Raw genomic sequence first — 16,990 nt, 5'->3', positions numbered from 1 at the left:
TTTGTTGAATTATTGTAGGACTATGAATTTAGATTATGTAGATATATATAGGGTTTAACACAAATTCATAAAGGGCCCTGCAACTCACCTCAATTCTTCAAAAATGACTACTATATTTTTTGTTCTTAAACCATCAAAAAAACAACCAAAAATAAAAAACTCCCTTTTCAATGTTAACATAAAATCTCCCCATTTTATAATTTTATGTATTTTTTGACAAAATTGAATTATTGTAGACTGTTTTTCCTTTTTTTAGAAAAACAAAAAGATGAAAAAGAAAAAAAACGCTTAATAACATTTTCAAATCTCACTCCCAAAAATAATTTCCCCTAACTATGTATTTTATTGGTATGTTTTCCTAAACCTTAATTCCCCAAACTCTTTATTTTTTTAGTTTTTTATAATAAATTTTTTTTAGTTATAATTAATGAATTTTATTGTATGCGTCTTTAAATGAATTCAATCCATGATTACTTGAGTCCATTACAATTTTAATTTGTTGCAAAAATTGTAGTAAATTTACTTTTTAGATCTACTTAAAGCATTTTGGAATTTAAAGATTAAATGAAAGCGAAAACAATTAAAATAAATCTAAAGTGACCACAAAAATGTCTTGGTGTCTAAACATGTATAGTTTTAAAACAATGGTGGGATCATAAACCATGTTGAGAACAAGCTATTTGAAAATCCAAATTTTGCTTACCCACTATAGATTTTGAGAAAGCGTAAACATGAGAATTATGTTCCCAATCTAAAATCATAAGTCCTGTAACACCATTTTTTTGTTATTAATATAGGCCCAAAAAAAATGTCTAAACATTGTATAATATTTTTATTGTCCTATGTGTTTATTTTTTCCCAATGCCTTTTGGACTATTTTCTTTTGATTCTAAAAGAATTCATTGTTTTTTTTCATTTGTGGAATTTTAAAGTGGTTTCCATAAGCATATATATTTGTAAAATATATTTGTTTTCTTCTTAAAGTTCCTAATTTTCTAAAAGCTAAATATCCGTGTAATTTTTTTTCTCCTAAATCGATCTATTAAGCAATCTAGTCTTTTTGTAATTCCAAAATTTACATATCTTTTTGTGATGGGATTGGAACTTTTAAAAAAATACAAGGGAAAACAAAAATTGTTAGGTGATCTTATTTTAGTTTTTTATATAAATGACTAGTTGTGGCTCACCTCACCCAATTTCACTGGCTCCCCCTTTTGTGTATAGACATATTAATGGCTTAAGTCTTGAAATCTTAACTTTATCGGTCCATATTAAATTAGTAAATGTTTTTGTGAATTGAAATAAATGTATATAATTTTGTTGATCTTTATTGGTAAGACTTTTGGCGAAAAAAAATAAAATAAAATAAAATTGCATATGTTTTTTGGGTGGGATGGGGTGTGCTTTGTATCTCGCACCTGGCTCCGTTGGTGGAATACACAACAATTTTGACATAATAATTTTTTTATTGGTAGACATGCTTTATTGGTTGACGTAATAAAACAACTAACAAATCAAACGATGTGTCTAGAACTATACAGTATAAATATGTATACACATAACAAAGAGAGGTGATTTAAGTTTTTGAAAAGGCAATTATCTAATTTCAACTTCTGCAGAACTTAATCATCACAATGACTTTGTTTCCCCGAAGCTATAATCTTAGAGATATTACTAAGAGTTCCTGCAAAGGATGTTCTAAGATTTGAAGTTGTATGCAAAACTCACTTATCTCTAATTCTAGGCATGAAGTTGCAATGGATCCAGTTTTATTGAGAAATAAATGAAGTTGTTGACTTGTTGGTTATCAATTCTTAGGAGCCGAGTGAACTGTTCTTAGAGTACCTAGATTGCAGGGTACGTGTTGGCTAATCGCTAGCGATTTACCAACAAACGATTAACCTTCCAGTTCTAAGCACCTGAAATCCAACTTTCTGTTAAAAGTTAAAACTAGTATTGGCAGATAAAAGAATCTGCAGTTTCTCGCTAATGCTATGGAGAGAGAAGTTGGAACTATTTGCTTGGGAATCCAGTGTCAATTTAAATGAACTGTTAAGGCCAAATCTTAGTAACTCTTAAGCCAATGAGCAACTGTTGGAACTTGGAAGACGCAAGACACATAAACAGACCTTTGTGGTGGGAAAAAATGACTATATAACATTCAGTGAATTTCTCTGAAGAGAAAAATAGTACAATAAATTTCTCTGCTTTTACTTCTCAAAATATTATTGGTCTCACAAAATTTGAGAAATTTCTCTGCTTTTACTTCTCAAACTCATACAAGTACAATAAATTTCACATTATCAAAATTAATGAGACTTCTCCTCTTCAAGTATACTAAGGGACTGCAGTAGAACTCCGTTCTTTGAAGCCGGAATACGACCCCACCGTCCCAGCCGTGGTTCCTGTTGCAAAGATTACAAAACATCAGAGAGCTATTGGTAGTGAAATTTGCATAATCAGGATTTGGCAATTCATGATAATTGATTTGAACTTTAGAAGGATTTAACGCAGTGCGTCAGACTCCATTTGGATGGCGTAATTGAGTAAAATAAAATTGTAATGACTTGAATGGAATACTCTAACAATATAAAGACTAGATGTTATGGAACATCCAGAAGAGAGACAAATTTGAAAAAAAAAGGTCTAAGAGAGCAACTTTGTTTTTGTGCAAAAGTCAAGACACAGAAAAGAACATGAAAGCATCAGATCAAGATACATGCACTACCAAAGCCACAATAATGTTGCTCATAATATGACAAAGTCTACAAGTTATTCAAATTGTTGAAGCAATTAAAGAAAATAAACAGGGAAACCTACCTGGCCAACTCCAGCCACAAGGAACCTCCCAGATTTTGCAAAAGCTAGGAATTGACAAACCCAGCCTATATCAACCTAAAAAAAAATCAAATTGCTAATTGAACATGTTTAAACAGTATACCAATTAATACCTTTATGTCATACTAAGAGGTACCAAATTCACAAGATCAATCACAGGATTCACAGCATAAAAACATGCAAATTAAGAAATAGATCAATGCTAATTCCTTTGTAATGTTCTCAATAGGTGTATGTCATACTAGAAGTACCAATGTACCATTGTCATCATGAGCAACTAACATGCAGTTCCTTTAGAATTAAGAAAGTAAGAAATTAAAACGAAAACACTCAATTAAGGTGGGTAACAACTCATGTTGGGATTTTTTTTGGGGGAGGGAGGGAGAGAGATCAAATGAGAGCAGAGTTGTCTAAGTGATCGTTGTCTTTGCAATATAACCAAGGAAAAAATCCAAAGACTTCAATTTGAGGAGGCAAGTTTGGCTAAGCTTACCGATATGACCAACAGGCATCCAGGCCAGAAATCAAAAGTAAAACAAATATAGATAAAACCACAGTAGTTAAGGTGGAACATCACGTGCAGGTCCAATTTACAAGACTAGACCGCTTTTCTTTATTTATTTATTTATTTTTGTGTGTGTGGGTAGGGGAGGAGGAGGAGGAGGAGGGTGCCAACAACAACAGAACCCCAAGAGAAGTTTATCTCTGCAAATAATATGATGTTATTATAAATAATACCCTCACAAAAGTATAAACAATAGCCACATAAATTGAGAGGCTTCTGTTAAAGGGAGTAAGCTCCCACTGTTATTTTATTCTTAAAGCTTGGTAGCTTACCAATGGAAGATCATATAAAGGTTGAACTCTTTTGTTGTCACTATCAACTGTCCATAAACGAACCACACCATTGCCAGCTCCAGATGCAGCAAGATCACTGCTTCTACATACAGTAACCGCACCAACCCATGAAAGTGCAGATGTACAGTAACTTATAGCTTTTTTGCTACCATTTTCTGCTGGAAACAAAAGGGAAAGCAAGGAGATATCATTAGTATTAAGGGGAGGGTTGGCAACTCAAAGGTACATCCCAAACGCAATTGGATGACTACAATACTTGCAACAACTCTAATTAAGAAAATGAGTAAATGCCAATATATTTTCTTACCTGTATAATCTCCGTTAGACGGTGCATCATCTTTCGCCTCACAGTTGTCATCAAGTGCAAATGCAGCATGAGCATTTTTAATAATATAAGCAGGTTTCTTCCTTAATGTGTTCCAAAGCTCAAGACTTCCATCATCTGATCCAGATAAAAATTCATCATTGCTAATAAAACTGCAGCATTCCAATGATGTTGCTGGAGCACGGAAAAAACTAACTGTGATTCCTCCGCACCTACACTTTGAAAAGAGAAAATTCTATTGTGCAAAAAGCAGGAAAAAGAAAACCCACAAAAGATACAATGGTTAAAGAACCCACCTTCCACAAAGCGCATTGTTCGATCCCGTCCCAACAGTCAGTAAACGTTCTTTCCTTAGACAATCAATCGTCAATACCTCACCTTGATGACCAAATAATGTGTCCATGTAAGCTCTGTCCTCGGCATTCCATAACTTAATTGTTAGGTCAAAGGAACCGAAATTAGTTCTGAAGTTCCTGCCTAAATGTCAAACATGACACAGGACCTCTGTGACCTGGAAACGCCTGTTAAGTTGCAACAATGTGTTGTGAACATATGACAAGAGCAAATAGTGTAATATAAGTATTTCTGTTGTATTCATTTAGTTTTACTTATGGGGATTATGATTATATTGGTCAACAGATAGCACCTACTAAAATAATGTTAACCAATATTCTGTGTTTACACATAATGAAGATATGCAATAACAACTAAATGACATCACGAAGAAAGTCAGAAACCCACCTGAATATGTTGCCGTGTGCGTGTATCCCATAAATGAACATGACGATCTAGGCCTCCAGTTGCCAAATATCGTCCATCCGAACTAGCAGCTAAAGCTAGAATGTGCTTACTCCACTTAGTAGAAGGATTTTGTGGATTCTTCGCACCGTGAGAGCTCAATACTTCTTTAGTTGGCCATATATATTTTTCACTTTTTCCTTTCTCTACATTCCACTGAATAATTGTTCCATCCTTGGAAGCTGAAAATCCCTTCATGTCATCCTCAGCTAAAGCTACCGCAGTAACAGACTGACGATGCCTCACTAATAAGCGAAATCCATCACCGATTTCTGGTTTCTGAACCCTAGATATTTGAGTCGAACTATATTAGCATCTAAAGATAGAAAGTGATAAGAGTATCGCATGTAGAAGAAAAGTTCCAGACAGTACCTTCCCTATATATGACATGGATGGTATCGAGAAGCACATTTGGGTCTTCACCTACATCGTTAAGCATGTGGCTCACCAATTAAGTAATCAAGCTGGTTAACGAGAATACCATGTCATTTTCATCCACGTCAAATATGGAGAAGGCTCTGCCAATAAGCATACTTTAGGCACAGAAAGATCTGTTCCGGCATTGTGAAAATACTCTATGTACAAAAAACTTCACACCCATTCTTTGGTTTCACAATCGGACTTACATCAGCTAAAAATATCCAAGTTTGTAGTAGGGTAAATTACAGGAGATTCTATTTATTTACATCATGAACTGCAAGGCCTGAGCTCTAAAGAGCATGATCCACGTGCTATGTGGGTAACATTAACCCAAAGCATCCAATTTCCTAAGGCTGAGATCTTTAAGACCGTAACATTTTCCTCCTCAATGTTTCGGATTACTCCATTCTACCAAATGCAAATCTTTTCTGTTGAATGTTGGGACAATCCAAATGAGTTAAGAACTGACCTAAATACCTAAGGTGTGAAAATTATGTACTTATACTTGAGAAGCACAGATCAATCATTAATATATTTAGGTTATCTACTGTCCAAAATTCCCCAGCCTAAAAAAAAGTCACTCAAATTGAGTAGACAATCACTATAGCTTTGCATCTTGTGCTCGAGTGAGCAGAAAATTCAAATGCTTATTTCTCCATAAAGTTCAATACTAATCCAACTCCATTGCTTCATCTTTCGATATATTTATATTGCATCAAGTAATGGATATGGCATACATCAGTATAAACTAAAAACTAACAGATAACAAGCTTCTTTCCTCTGTCCCTTAACACGACCTTAATCCTCTAAACCACCTACTATAATTCAGACATGTCTCTCACTTCAAATCCACCTAACAAAAAATTACCCAAGCAAGTTACAAACTTTACCTCGACGCAATCAAACTACTACATTATTCACAAACTAGACCAACCTACATTATTCATAAACTAGACCAACCTACATTATACATAAACTACAAAATAAACCACATTTTATAAAAAAACAATTACCTCGACGCAATCAATCTCCTAACACGGCCACTATCTACAAGCTGTTCTTTCTGCAACAAATCAGCAACCATCAAATTCCTCCTCCCCACTTTCCCATCATATTCATCATCACTTTCTTCCACATCCTCTTCTTCTTCTTCTACTTTCTTCCTAAACTTTTCCAACTGTTCCATACCCAATCTATATCTCTTCTCATCCACAGTCTCTTCTTCAGAATCATCTCCATCTTCTTCTTCTCCCACCTTTTCTACCAAATTTAGAAAAGGAGCAGTCTCATTTTCTTCATTTTTATCACTGTCTTCTTCACTTTGGATTTCTTCATCTAGTTTTGTTCTTCTTCTTTTTTTAGTATTTGTTTGAAAGAATGAGTCTTGGTCTAATGTTGCTACTTTTTTTGTTGGTTTTTTGTGTAAAGTTTTGTTCTTTTTTGTGTTTGTCTTCATTTTCGTTGTCGATTTTGAGGTTTGAGATTGAAATTTTAGGGTTTTTTTTAGGGTTTAAGGAGAGAAAAGAGGGGAGAGAAAAGAAAAGACACAGTTATTAGGGTTTAAGAATGAAAGGTTTTTGTTGTAAGAGAAGAGCGGTTATTGGGCTTGGGCTTGGGCTTGGGCTTGGGCTTAACAAATCTTTCACTTGGGCTGGACTTGTGCTATTTGCAGTCACATTTACAATTAAATAATTAAATAGTATACTACCGTAGCAGTGGGGTAGGGGTGGGCAATGGGCCGGATTGGGCTAGTCTAGCTCTAAACATTTAAAACCCTTCAGATATTAAGGCCGGGTCGGGCCGGGTCATAAGTCTAAATCTCAAACCCTGACCCTATCCTAAGCCCTCTTTAAAGGCTTTAGGGCCGGACTTATATATTTACCGTTTTTTCTTTTTATTACATCAGTTTAGGCTAGTGCTCATTGTTCTTCATTTTTTTTTTTCGATAGATTCATTGTTCTTCATAGTTGCTAGGTTGACAAGTTTTTGTTATATACGACAAGTTATTGGAAGTAGTATTTTTGGGTGTAAGTGATAAATTACAAAGGACAATGCTATTTTAATTTAAAATATTTAACAAAGAATTGGACAATTATGGTATGTGTATTTATAGTGAAAGTGTAAAACTATAACTAGGACTTGGTTAGGATCGGGCCTATGTTTCAGAACCTTAGCCCTACCTAGAAGGCATTAGGACCGGGCCGACCTTGCCCTAAACTTTGTGAGGGCTTTAGTTGTGAGGGTTTTATAGGGCTTAGGGTTAGGTCGGTCAGGGCCGGGTTAGAGTCGTTAGGCCAAATTCCCCCCCCCCTGAGTGGAGAGGAGGGAGGAGTAGAGAGGGGAGAGGGAGAGATTGAGAGGGCGTTAATAGGGAGAGAGACGAAGAGGAGAGAAGAGATGAGGAATGAGGACAGACATAAACCAACCAATTGACTGTCCAAATACCCCCCTCGGCCCATAACGTTCCCGCTGCTCACTTGATAATTAATTTGATGGGGAACAATGTTGCAGAATCATGTGGCAACCTTGTTCATATGGGGGGTGCGGTACTGTGCATGGCTTTGGTATGTTTCTCCTCAAATGATACAGCCTAAACTTTTGCAAATCAATGTTTGTTATTAAATTTCAGTCCACGAAAGTGATCTTAAGAAGCTGTAATTTCAAGTTGTCGCTGGTAAAAATGTCTGGCACGGTTTTGAGCTACAAATTTTGAGTAGAGTAACAAAGCTGTTTATTTGTGGGCAGCCACTATTGAGCATGTGGTGTACGTACTGGTGTGGAATCGCTGCATGGCATGGATTCTTTTGCTTCTATAGGAGTGTCATTGGAAGTAGATTCCATAGGATCGATGGCAGACATCGTGAAAGACGAAGAGAGCAGGTAATAGGTCTATGATACCAGTTAGTCCAAGCGTAAAAGATTACAATCAAAACTAGTTAACTGCATAGTTCCATTTTGCTACTGCATGAGCCAATCTATTACATAGGGGCCTTGGAGTACTTATAAAAACACAAGAAGAAAATAAAGGAAGCTTGTCAGAGATATTAGACAGAATAGGGCTCCACGTCCAATCCTGGTTGAGATCTCCATTCTTCAGAGCTTTAATAACTTCCACAGCATAACCTTCTACAATGACAATTGACCATCCAGCTTGTAGTGCTTTAGTCACTTCCATTTCTACCCAAGAGCTCTGCTTCTCCTGCTGAACCGACTATGTCCTTCTTTGTGTACCCTGCTATCACAACAGATAGTACACATAAATTATGATAAGCTGCATCAAAATTTAACTTGACCCACCCCAGAGGTGGAGCTATCCACTCTTCATATCTACCAACAACATTAGAAATAGCATAATCAATCCTATCTCCACTGTTCAGATTATTACACACCCTATTCCTCTCCTTCCATATATCCGTTGCATCATATAAACAATTTTCAATCGACAAAGGGACATGTTCAAACAACATAGCATTCCTGGACATGCATCCATATAGACTCCATGATGTAGCATGGATGTCCAGGAATATTATGTGCAATCCCGCACCAGTCTCAAAAGCAGTTAAAATGTTACTTTATCTTAATACAAATCCTAAAACTTACATGGTAAAGTTTATGGTTTCTACTACAAAATCATTCTGAAAATGTGATATATAAGAATACACTAAAATTAATCAAAATCAATGTAAGCAGTTGTGATCCTATAAGAGACTTGAAGAAGGAATTACCTTTCATTATTTTCTACGGTCTGCAAGATTCAGGTAAAATATTCGCCATTAGAAACGCGAATATGATGAAGAAACTGAAAAAAGAAAATGGGGATTGAGCTCCTTCTTTGTTGACTTAACTTAAAAATGGTAAGTAATGTAAAATAATTTTTTGCTTACCTGGTTCACCTGCTTCAGTGGCAACAAAGAAAGGTTGGAAGCAAGACTTGAGGCTTTCATCTTCCCATTCTAGTCCTTCAAACCATTTAGTTTCTCCCTCGATCCTTTTAAGATGTGAAACAGCTTGGGCTACAAGAGGAAGTTTTTTCAAATTTGGACATCCAATAACTTCAATATAACTCAAAGGACAACTGATAGGTAAGTCTCCCTGGTACAAGCTTGTTAGACTGCGTAAGCCTTTAAGTCGGAGAGTTTGTAGCTGAGGAAGCAAAATGCGATGGTCTGCAACTTCATTTACATTTTCTTCTTCTCTTGCAATTATTTCCTTTAAATTGTCGCAACGCTCGATCATGATATCTTTCAGCTGTTGCAGATCTCGTGCGACACCAAATGAGAAAACGTTCTCCAGTAGTTTACATTTATATATAGTCAAATGTCGGAGATTTGGAAAGGTTGGAAGGGAGGGTGATTTTTCAGTGTTACAGAAAATAATGTGTCTTGTGGAGGAATCACTTGTTGTAGCTATTTCTTCCTCCCTTTTCGAAAGTATCAGCTTCTCCATTACATCACATTCTTCGAGACTAAGGTTCTCTAAGTTTTGAAGCCTCTCTGCCATAATGGTTGACAAGAGATATTCCAAGCCACTGCAATTTCTCACCTTTAGTTCTTTAAGATTTTCAAGGCTCCCAACCGGTATGACCCCCTTCCAAATACTTATCAGTTCAGGTAGCTCATCCAATTCCATATACCTTAACCCAAAAAGCATAGCTGGAGTCCCACCAATATCTGTAACTTCAGGTTGTACAAACCCCCCTTCCTCAGTGTTGAACACTTCCTGCAGTGCGTGACACTCACTTATTATGACTACCTGGAGGTTTCCCAGTCTTTTTGCTGGTGATAGAAGATTGGAGGAGAAGATGTTCTTTAGTCTGCGACACTTGACCAATTGTAGAAAGCTTAATTGTTCCAAGAATCTACATGATGGTGCTTGGCTATGGATGATTTTCTCCATCCTTTCCATATCATACATCCATAATTCCTTCAATCTCACAAACAAATCTTGAGGAGCTTTCTTTGCTTCTTCAATGCTTACAAGATATTCAATTTCATCACACCCACTAACTTGTAGATCTTCCAACTGTTTGAGACTGCCCACTGTATCCAGATCTGCAACACTTTTGAAACCATTGCAATCATTTAACTTCATTCGCTTCACCTTTGAGTTAGATAACAACTTACTAACCCAATGCTCAATCGGGTTTACTTCATCAAGCTGCAGCTCACAACTATTCCAGATATCCCCCTCTACCACTGGGGCGTAGGAAGTTTTGGATTTATTTGTTATGGAAACAATAAATCGTTTCACATTATCCCACGAGCATGGCCTGTTATGGGACACATTACTTCTCACAACAATTTGAAGAAGTGAGAGATGAGTTAAAGATGCCACTTCAGCGAAACTAGCATTTGGTTCACCATTCTTACTGTATGTGTTCCAACCAATAAAGGTATTCACCATTAATTCCTCTAGATTTGATAGCCTTGATATACTGTTTCGTGCCACAGTAAACAATTTTGCATCTCTCAAATCTAAGCTTCTTAGATTAGTCAAGTTGCCTATTTCTTCTGGCAACTTCTCGATTCTTGACCTCCTCATGCTAAGTAATTCCAGATTCTTCATTCCCCCAAGTAGAGACACTTTATTTAACAAATCACAGTCATGTAGATTGAGAGTCCGAATACTTGTGAGGTATGAGAGTGATTCTGGAACAGACAACTCTGGCTTCCATAAGGGCGAGCCCCTCAGGTCCAGGACAACGAGTGCTTTAGTACCTTCGAAGAAACTATCTCCCTCTGAGTTGATATTGTCGTTGTCTCTGATTATTAAACTTCGTAGTCGTGGACATTCCAATGGTAAAGAGAGCACAAGATTTTTATTTCTCATAAGCGAAATGCGCTTACATTCCTTCAACTTTTCCCCATCTGGCAAATTCCTTAACCCTCCATCTACACATGCCAGAAAACCATTCTCATCGTCTGATGCAATAAGTAAGGCAACGTCCCGGACTACATCATGCAACTTCACACACATATCCTTGTCGCCATCCAACAACAGACAACATTTCTTTAATTTTACAACAAAAGAAAGTAATTTGTTATATGCATCCTCTAGTGTCCCATTCACCTTTAGAAACCCTTCCCCAATGCCATAGCATCTCAAGTCGGGCAAATATATATTGTAATCTTCAGGATATAAGCAACAGAACAAGAAGCATTGCTTGATTTCTGAGCTGGACAAATGGTCGTAACTGTATCTCAGGGATGTAATTACTTCTGGCATGATACCTTTTAGATCACATGGAGCAGGATTTTCTAATACCCTCAATGCATTGGTCCATTCAAATTCCTCTGCTTCTCTTAACACGGATGCTAGAGTAACAATTGCCAATGGTGAGCCCTTGCATCTTCTTACTATCTCCTTTGCTATTGGTCGCAAATTTGGCAACATGGCAACCTTACCTGTTTTTTCTAGGAATAAAGTCCGAGATTCATCTTCCGTGAGGGGTTCCATTTTGATTATTCTATGAATTTTCATTTGTTCACAAACTTCACGATTTCGAGTAGTGAGTATGACTTTACAGCCCATGTGCTCACTACCAAGAGGAAGTCCTATTTCAGCCACCTTCAATTTCTCCCACACGTCGTCCAGAATAATAAGTACCGTCTTCTCTGCCTTCAATCTTTCAAACAATTTGACCGCTCTTGTAAGTGCTGAACTCTCCGACTGAAGTGGTAAACCTAGCCGGGCAGCAATATTGTCTTGGACAACCTTCAAATCTGGATCTTTGGACACTGTTACCATTATAACTGTTTTGAAGAGATGGCTACTCTGAAGTTCATTGTTCAGATTTCTCACAAGCGTTGTCTTCCCTATTCCTCCCATCCCATGCACACCAACAGAATGGATGCTCACATTCTGTAATCCTTCCATCACCTCCTGCATAATCAATTCTCTAGAAACAGTGGCCAAAACACTATCCATTCGCGCGAGTTCTACACAAGGAGGAGCTGGAACACGAGAAACTGAATTGAAGTTCCCCTGTTCTTGAAGACAACCACTGACATCCATGGTTTTCCTCACTGCTTGCTTACTTAGCCTCATGCGGGAGCCAAGATCTGGACATAGGCCCTTGAGACGCTTTCTGTTAGCCTCCACTTCTTCATTTAGAACCCTCATTTCTTCTTCCAGTTTTCCAGTCTTTTCCAGCCAGTCTAACACAGTTTGAAGTGGTTCTTCCAATCTCCTTGTTGCCTCATCAACTGAACTTTGAACATCTTCTTTCGTTGCTTTCAGTCGGCTCATGTGGCTATTTAGGTTCTGAATGTTTTCACCATAATTTGTAACATAACTGATTTGGCGCTTCATTGCACTAAGAAAACTCTTTCCCATTTCTGTGACGGGTGTAACCACAATGGCCAAAATTTCCAGAATCATTTTCTCACACAATATTCTTGACGACCAAGAATGAGAAAAAGAAATCTAGCCTGTGTCTCCTGGGACCAGATAGTGCCCTCGTTATACAAAAGCAACAGTTTTAGATGTGAATCCAATCTGCAGTGGATATATAATTTCATGAAGCACGAAAAGCTTAAGAGAACAAAGAAAATTCAACCGAGTAACATATTCTCATAAATATATGCTAATTGTAATATTGATCAGCTAAGAAGATAATTAACACCCAGTTAAATCAATAACTAACACTCATTTTCATGAAGAATTGCATGCACCACACACACACACACGTCCTTGTTTTGTCCAACACTCTTTTCTTTTTTCAGTTTCTGTCCACCCATGTAAAACTAGTAGTACGTAGACTCATTTTGATGCAGACTAGGTAGGTATCATTTATTTGAAATGTTACACAATGGAAGAATTTGTGACGAGCATTTCAAAAGTAGGTAAAAGAGTCAGTAAAGAAATATATCTGCCTTACTCCAATATGGAGAGGCCAATTTATCAGATGATGCAGATGCTAAATCCTGATCTACTTGAGCTAAAGACAAGTGTGTGCTGTAAACATAACCCTTGTGGAAATAGAACGGAGATTCTTAGTGAAATAATTTTAATTTGACTGTAAAATTAAGCTAGTTGTGAGTGTGTCAGGTGTTCTAATGCATGATCTAGGATTCTAGGCAACAAAGAAGTAATCTTTGACATTATCTCATTTTAGTTTTACATACATAAGAACAACGATATAAGACTTTAAGCTGCATAATTGAGTAAAATATTTAGTACAACTGGTTTTGATTACTTGCTGTATTTTTTTTTTTGTTTGGTAAGCCTGTTTTAAATGAGATCAGTAACTCTTTGATGCTGGCGGGATTCAAACCCCAGACCTCTGGTATCATCACCCAAAGGTTTTACCAACTTTGCTAGTCGACACCTGCATTACTTGCTGTATTACTATATATGTTCATCATAAATGAATTGATCAAATGATCAGCCATAACAACTCACTAACACATATATAAAACAAATATAGAAAAATTATCACTTGCCAGTTACCACAATTTGAAAACTGATAGTAATAGCCTTGGCCTTGGTAGCTGCTGATGAAGTAGTTTTTTTTTTTTTTTTTGGTTTGGCTGACTGCTGAAGAAGAGGAGTACGTTGAAGTAGAAAGATGGTACAACTTGAGAAAATTTGCGTGAAGACTCTGATTGACTATGGTTCCCTATTGAGTCTTTGAGATGATGAAACGTCTTTGCACCTTCCAAAAGGAGTTGTAACCAACTGGTGCTAGTGCTAGTGCCACCATGGGCCCCGGGATAAAGAATTTTAATACTGGTGAAACAGACAACCATTATACAATCTCGTTAGAATAGCCATTGCTCTTTATTTTGCATTTGCTTTTGTCTTTTGCTTTTGCAATTGCTTTAGTCTGTTGAGGCGAGCCACACTTAAGTTTAAATTTTTTACTACTAGCTAGTGCCTAGTGGTGATTTAATTTTTTTTTATTTAATTTTATTTCTCTACTTGGTAAGTAAGAATATAGTAAAACTTGAAACAAAAAACAACAAATATTGTATAGGTTGGCCAACATGCTAACCACTATTGCATGCTCCTACTTGATGACTATAACCATAAACAAGTATGGTGTATCAATTTAAAATCTGTAGAAAAGCTGAAAAGTGCCTCCCACTTGTGTAACCAAACTGGTAGATGCCTCGTTCTCAGTTAGTGTGGCACCCTGTTTTACAAATAAATCAGTTGTGAAGTTTCCCGATCTCCAAATTGTTGAGATTCTCCACCTATGCAAGTTCTCAGTGCATGTTAGCCATCTATGTTGCAGCATCATATCCATGGCACTGAACCAATTTCAAAAGCTTGAGCTGCTGCTTCAGAGTCGGTTTCGATCCAGATTTTTCTCCACCCCTTTCGAAATGTTATCTCTACACCTACAAGGATGGGCGTACACTTAGCTCTGTAGTTATCTCCATGACCTATGTTCATGCTGTGTGTAAAAGAATTGACATCTGCTTCCTCTGAAAGAGACACCAATTCCAGAGGGTCCAGGATTTCCCATTGATGCACCATCTGTGTTAAGTTTAATTGGATCTGGCTCGGGTACATGGGAACCAATTACAATGTTTAACTTGTGGTGCCCTACGTAGTCTAATAGCCACATTCCAAAAAATTTGAATGCTAAGTTCCAACGGGTTATTATAGCAGTGACCTCTTGAGAGTTTACTTGTAACCTTGAGTTGTAGTCTTACATACTGTTTGCAATCCACAAGCCTCAGTTTCTTACCATCAAAGTGAACCTTAATTATTTCTTTCTTTCCAGATGCTCACTAGACATGAAGCAATACCAGATTTCCACAAATCTTGTATCCTAGAGCTCCATCTCTGACTAGGCTTTAGAATGTCTTGTAGGTTATTAGTGGCAGTACTGATGTGAAAAACCTGTTTAATCCAGCTCCACAACTGTTTAGAGAACTTGCATTGCCAGAATAGATGTTTATTAGTTTCAGTCTCAGCTCCACACAATCGACAACAAGAGGTAAAGGAATACCAGTTTGTTGTATACGATCATCCAGTTGCTATTCCCCTTTGTATGATTTTCCAGGCTAGTGTTGATGTAGAGGGTGGATACATCCACTCCATATAGTCTTGTACCATTCAACCACTGGCTTTCTTGATCGAATCTCTTCATATGCAGACTTCACTGAAAAGTTACCCTACAAGTCAGGGCACCAGACGGCATAGTCTTCAAAATCAGCACTACATTTCAGTACCAACTTAGAGTGTGAGAGAAGAAAGAGACAGCCCATGCGCGCTTCAGTTGCACATGATGAAGGCGCGTGCGCGCTCAGTCGGTTCATGACAAGTTCGACTATTTCTATAAAAGGGAAGACTCCATTCTTAGAATATATATACAATTTTGTGCACTTGTGTTGTGCCTATATATATCTCTGTAATGGAACCCTAAAAAATCAATCAAGCAATAAACATTTCTTCTCCCGTGGACGGAGGTTGTCACATTGGCACCAAACCACTATAAATTCTTGTGTTTTGTCTCTTTTTAATTGGTTGTTTAATTCTACAGTACTCCATATATATTTGTTTGTGGGAGCGTCAACTCTATTGTTCGTGGTATGGTATGTGCTACCATGTGTTCAATCTTTTGTATACTATGTCGAAGCCTCCTTTTCTTCTACAAGTTCGAGCTTTTAGAGCAACTGGTTCTCAACATGGTATGGGCCATGGGAGATGTTAGTTTCTGGGATTTTTGGGTTCTAGTCTGATCCGCAACAATAATATTTAAATAATAAATATTGGAATCTTCTCAAGGAAAAATCTAGTTGGAGTGACTTGACCGAAAGCAAGATAGTGGTGAGAACTGAAACTAGGCTAGATCGAATTCTATCAAATATGTAAGGGACCATATGTATGGTAATCCTACATTTTTCTTACTAGAAAAACAAATAAATGCATGTTAACAACTAAGAACAGTTATATGCTTTGGCTGGCATTAAAACTAAATAAAGAAAAGGACTTTACATACCTCGATTATATTTTTATGACGGCGCGTAAAGGATGAAATTGATCTGAGAGAAGTTTAAAGATATAAATGAGAACAAGATGGTATCAAGACTTCAGTTGAAATAGTGGCTTGAAGAAACAAAAAGACCATCACATATAAGTATAATGGACAAGATTAAGGTTGCTATTAAGGGAAGATGTGGCATCTTCATAGTTTATCTTCAATAGTCATAAGTCAGGTAGTCGGTTTTTGAGAGTCAGCATAGTTATTACATTAATTGCTGGATTTAATACTGTTATTATCATAGCCATTCTTCTGTAAGATACTTGTAGCTAGTGGTTATTCTACGGTTTCTGTGATTTTTTACTGTGCCTTTTGCACTTTTGAATTATGTATCGAGAGTAAATTACAACACAAGATACAATAGAAAAGTAAATTTTATTCATCATTACTATTTATCAGAATTATGTACTTCATAATTGCTATTTGTCAGAAGAAATCAACACCAGAAGCATTGCAAGAACGAAATTAAAAAAATATGCACTGCAAATCAAAATACTTATTATTATCTAGGCTTGCTACCTGAGTAGCAGTTCTCTAGATAACAAAACTATGTGCAATCCCACACCAATCTTCTTTACCCAATTTTTATAGACCCAGTAAGAACAGTCTACGCTCCTCTTCAGAAAATGAAATGATCAACTATACAACTCACTAACGTATTAAAAAAATGTATAGAAAGATTGAAGAGTTTTAAAAACAAATTAAAGGAGGATATCAATGATGCCAACTTAAGATAATTTGAGTAAACATGTCTT

At 36.7% G+C, this 16,990-nt stretch overlaps 1 protein-coding gene and 1 pseudogene across 4 annotated transcripts; both read right to left on the bottom strand.

Annotated features, from left to right (window-relative positions):
• Positions 1-2,130: 2,130 nt before the first annotated feature.
• LOC147508239 (U3 snoRNP-associated protein-like EMB2271) lies at positions 2,131-6,829 on the bottom strand (annotated as a pseudogene). Its single transcript, XR_015217975.1, has 7 exons — positions 6,253-6,829; positions 4,763-5,105; positions 4,318-4,542; positions 4,004-4,233; positions 3,676-3,854; positions 2,821-2,885; positions 2,131-2,405 (listed from the first exon to the last, which is right to left on the bottom strand). The product of XR_015217975.1 is annotated as a U3 snoRNP-associated protein-like EMB2271 (transcript).
• A 1,286-nt stretch (positions 6,830-8,115) lies between these two features.
• On the bottom strand, positions 8,116-16,322 carry LOC147508238 (putative disease resistance protein At4g27220). 3 transcript variants are annotated; one of them, XM_086600797.1, is made up of 4 exons: positions 16,194-16,322; positions 9,124-12,736; positions 8,965-9,038; positions 8,116-8,471 (listed from the first exon to the last, which is right to left on the bottom strand). In XM_086600797.1, exons 2-3 carry the CDS (start codon positions 12,617-12,619, stop codon positions 9,013-9,015), a joined length of 3,522 nt encoding a protein of 1,173 aa, XP_086456923.1. In that variant the 5' UTR covers positions 12,620-12,736; positions 16,194-16,322; the 3' UTR covers positions 8,116-8,471; positions 8,965-9,012. The 3 variants fall into 3 exon arrangements, with proteins under 3 accessions (XP_086456923.1, XP_086456924.1, XP_086456922.1); XM_086600798.1 differs by lacking the exon at positions 16,194-16,322 and adding an exon at positions 13,684-13,955; XM_086600796.1 differs by lacking the exon at positions 16,194-16,322 and adding an exon at positions 13,691-13,954.
• Positions 16,323-16,990: the final 668 nt, after the last annotated feature.

Source organism: Coptis chinensis, chromosome 3 (genome assembly GCF_015680905.1).
Source record: "Coptis chinensis isolate HL-2020 chromosome 3, ASM1568090v1, whole genome shotgun sequence".
Taxonomy (NCBI): domain Eukaryota; kingdom Viridiplantae; phylum Streptophyta; class Magnoliopsida; order Ranunculales; family Ranunculaceae; genus Coptis; species Coptis chinensis.
The sequence above is the reverse complement of the archived record's forward strand: the minus strand, read 5'-3'. Positions and strand labels throughout refer to the sequence as shown.

Bases quoted from the DNA above. Each gene is read 5' to 3' on its own strand.
- LOC147508238 (XM_086600797.1), bottom strand. From the start codon at position 12,619: ATGATTCTGGAAATTTTGGCCATTGTGGTTACACCCGTCACAGAAATG. The intron at 9,039-9,123 runs GTAAGCAAAAAA...TTCTTTTTTCAG, and splicing joins CACTGAAGCAGGTGAACCAG to TTTCTTCATCATATTCGCGT.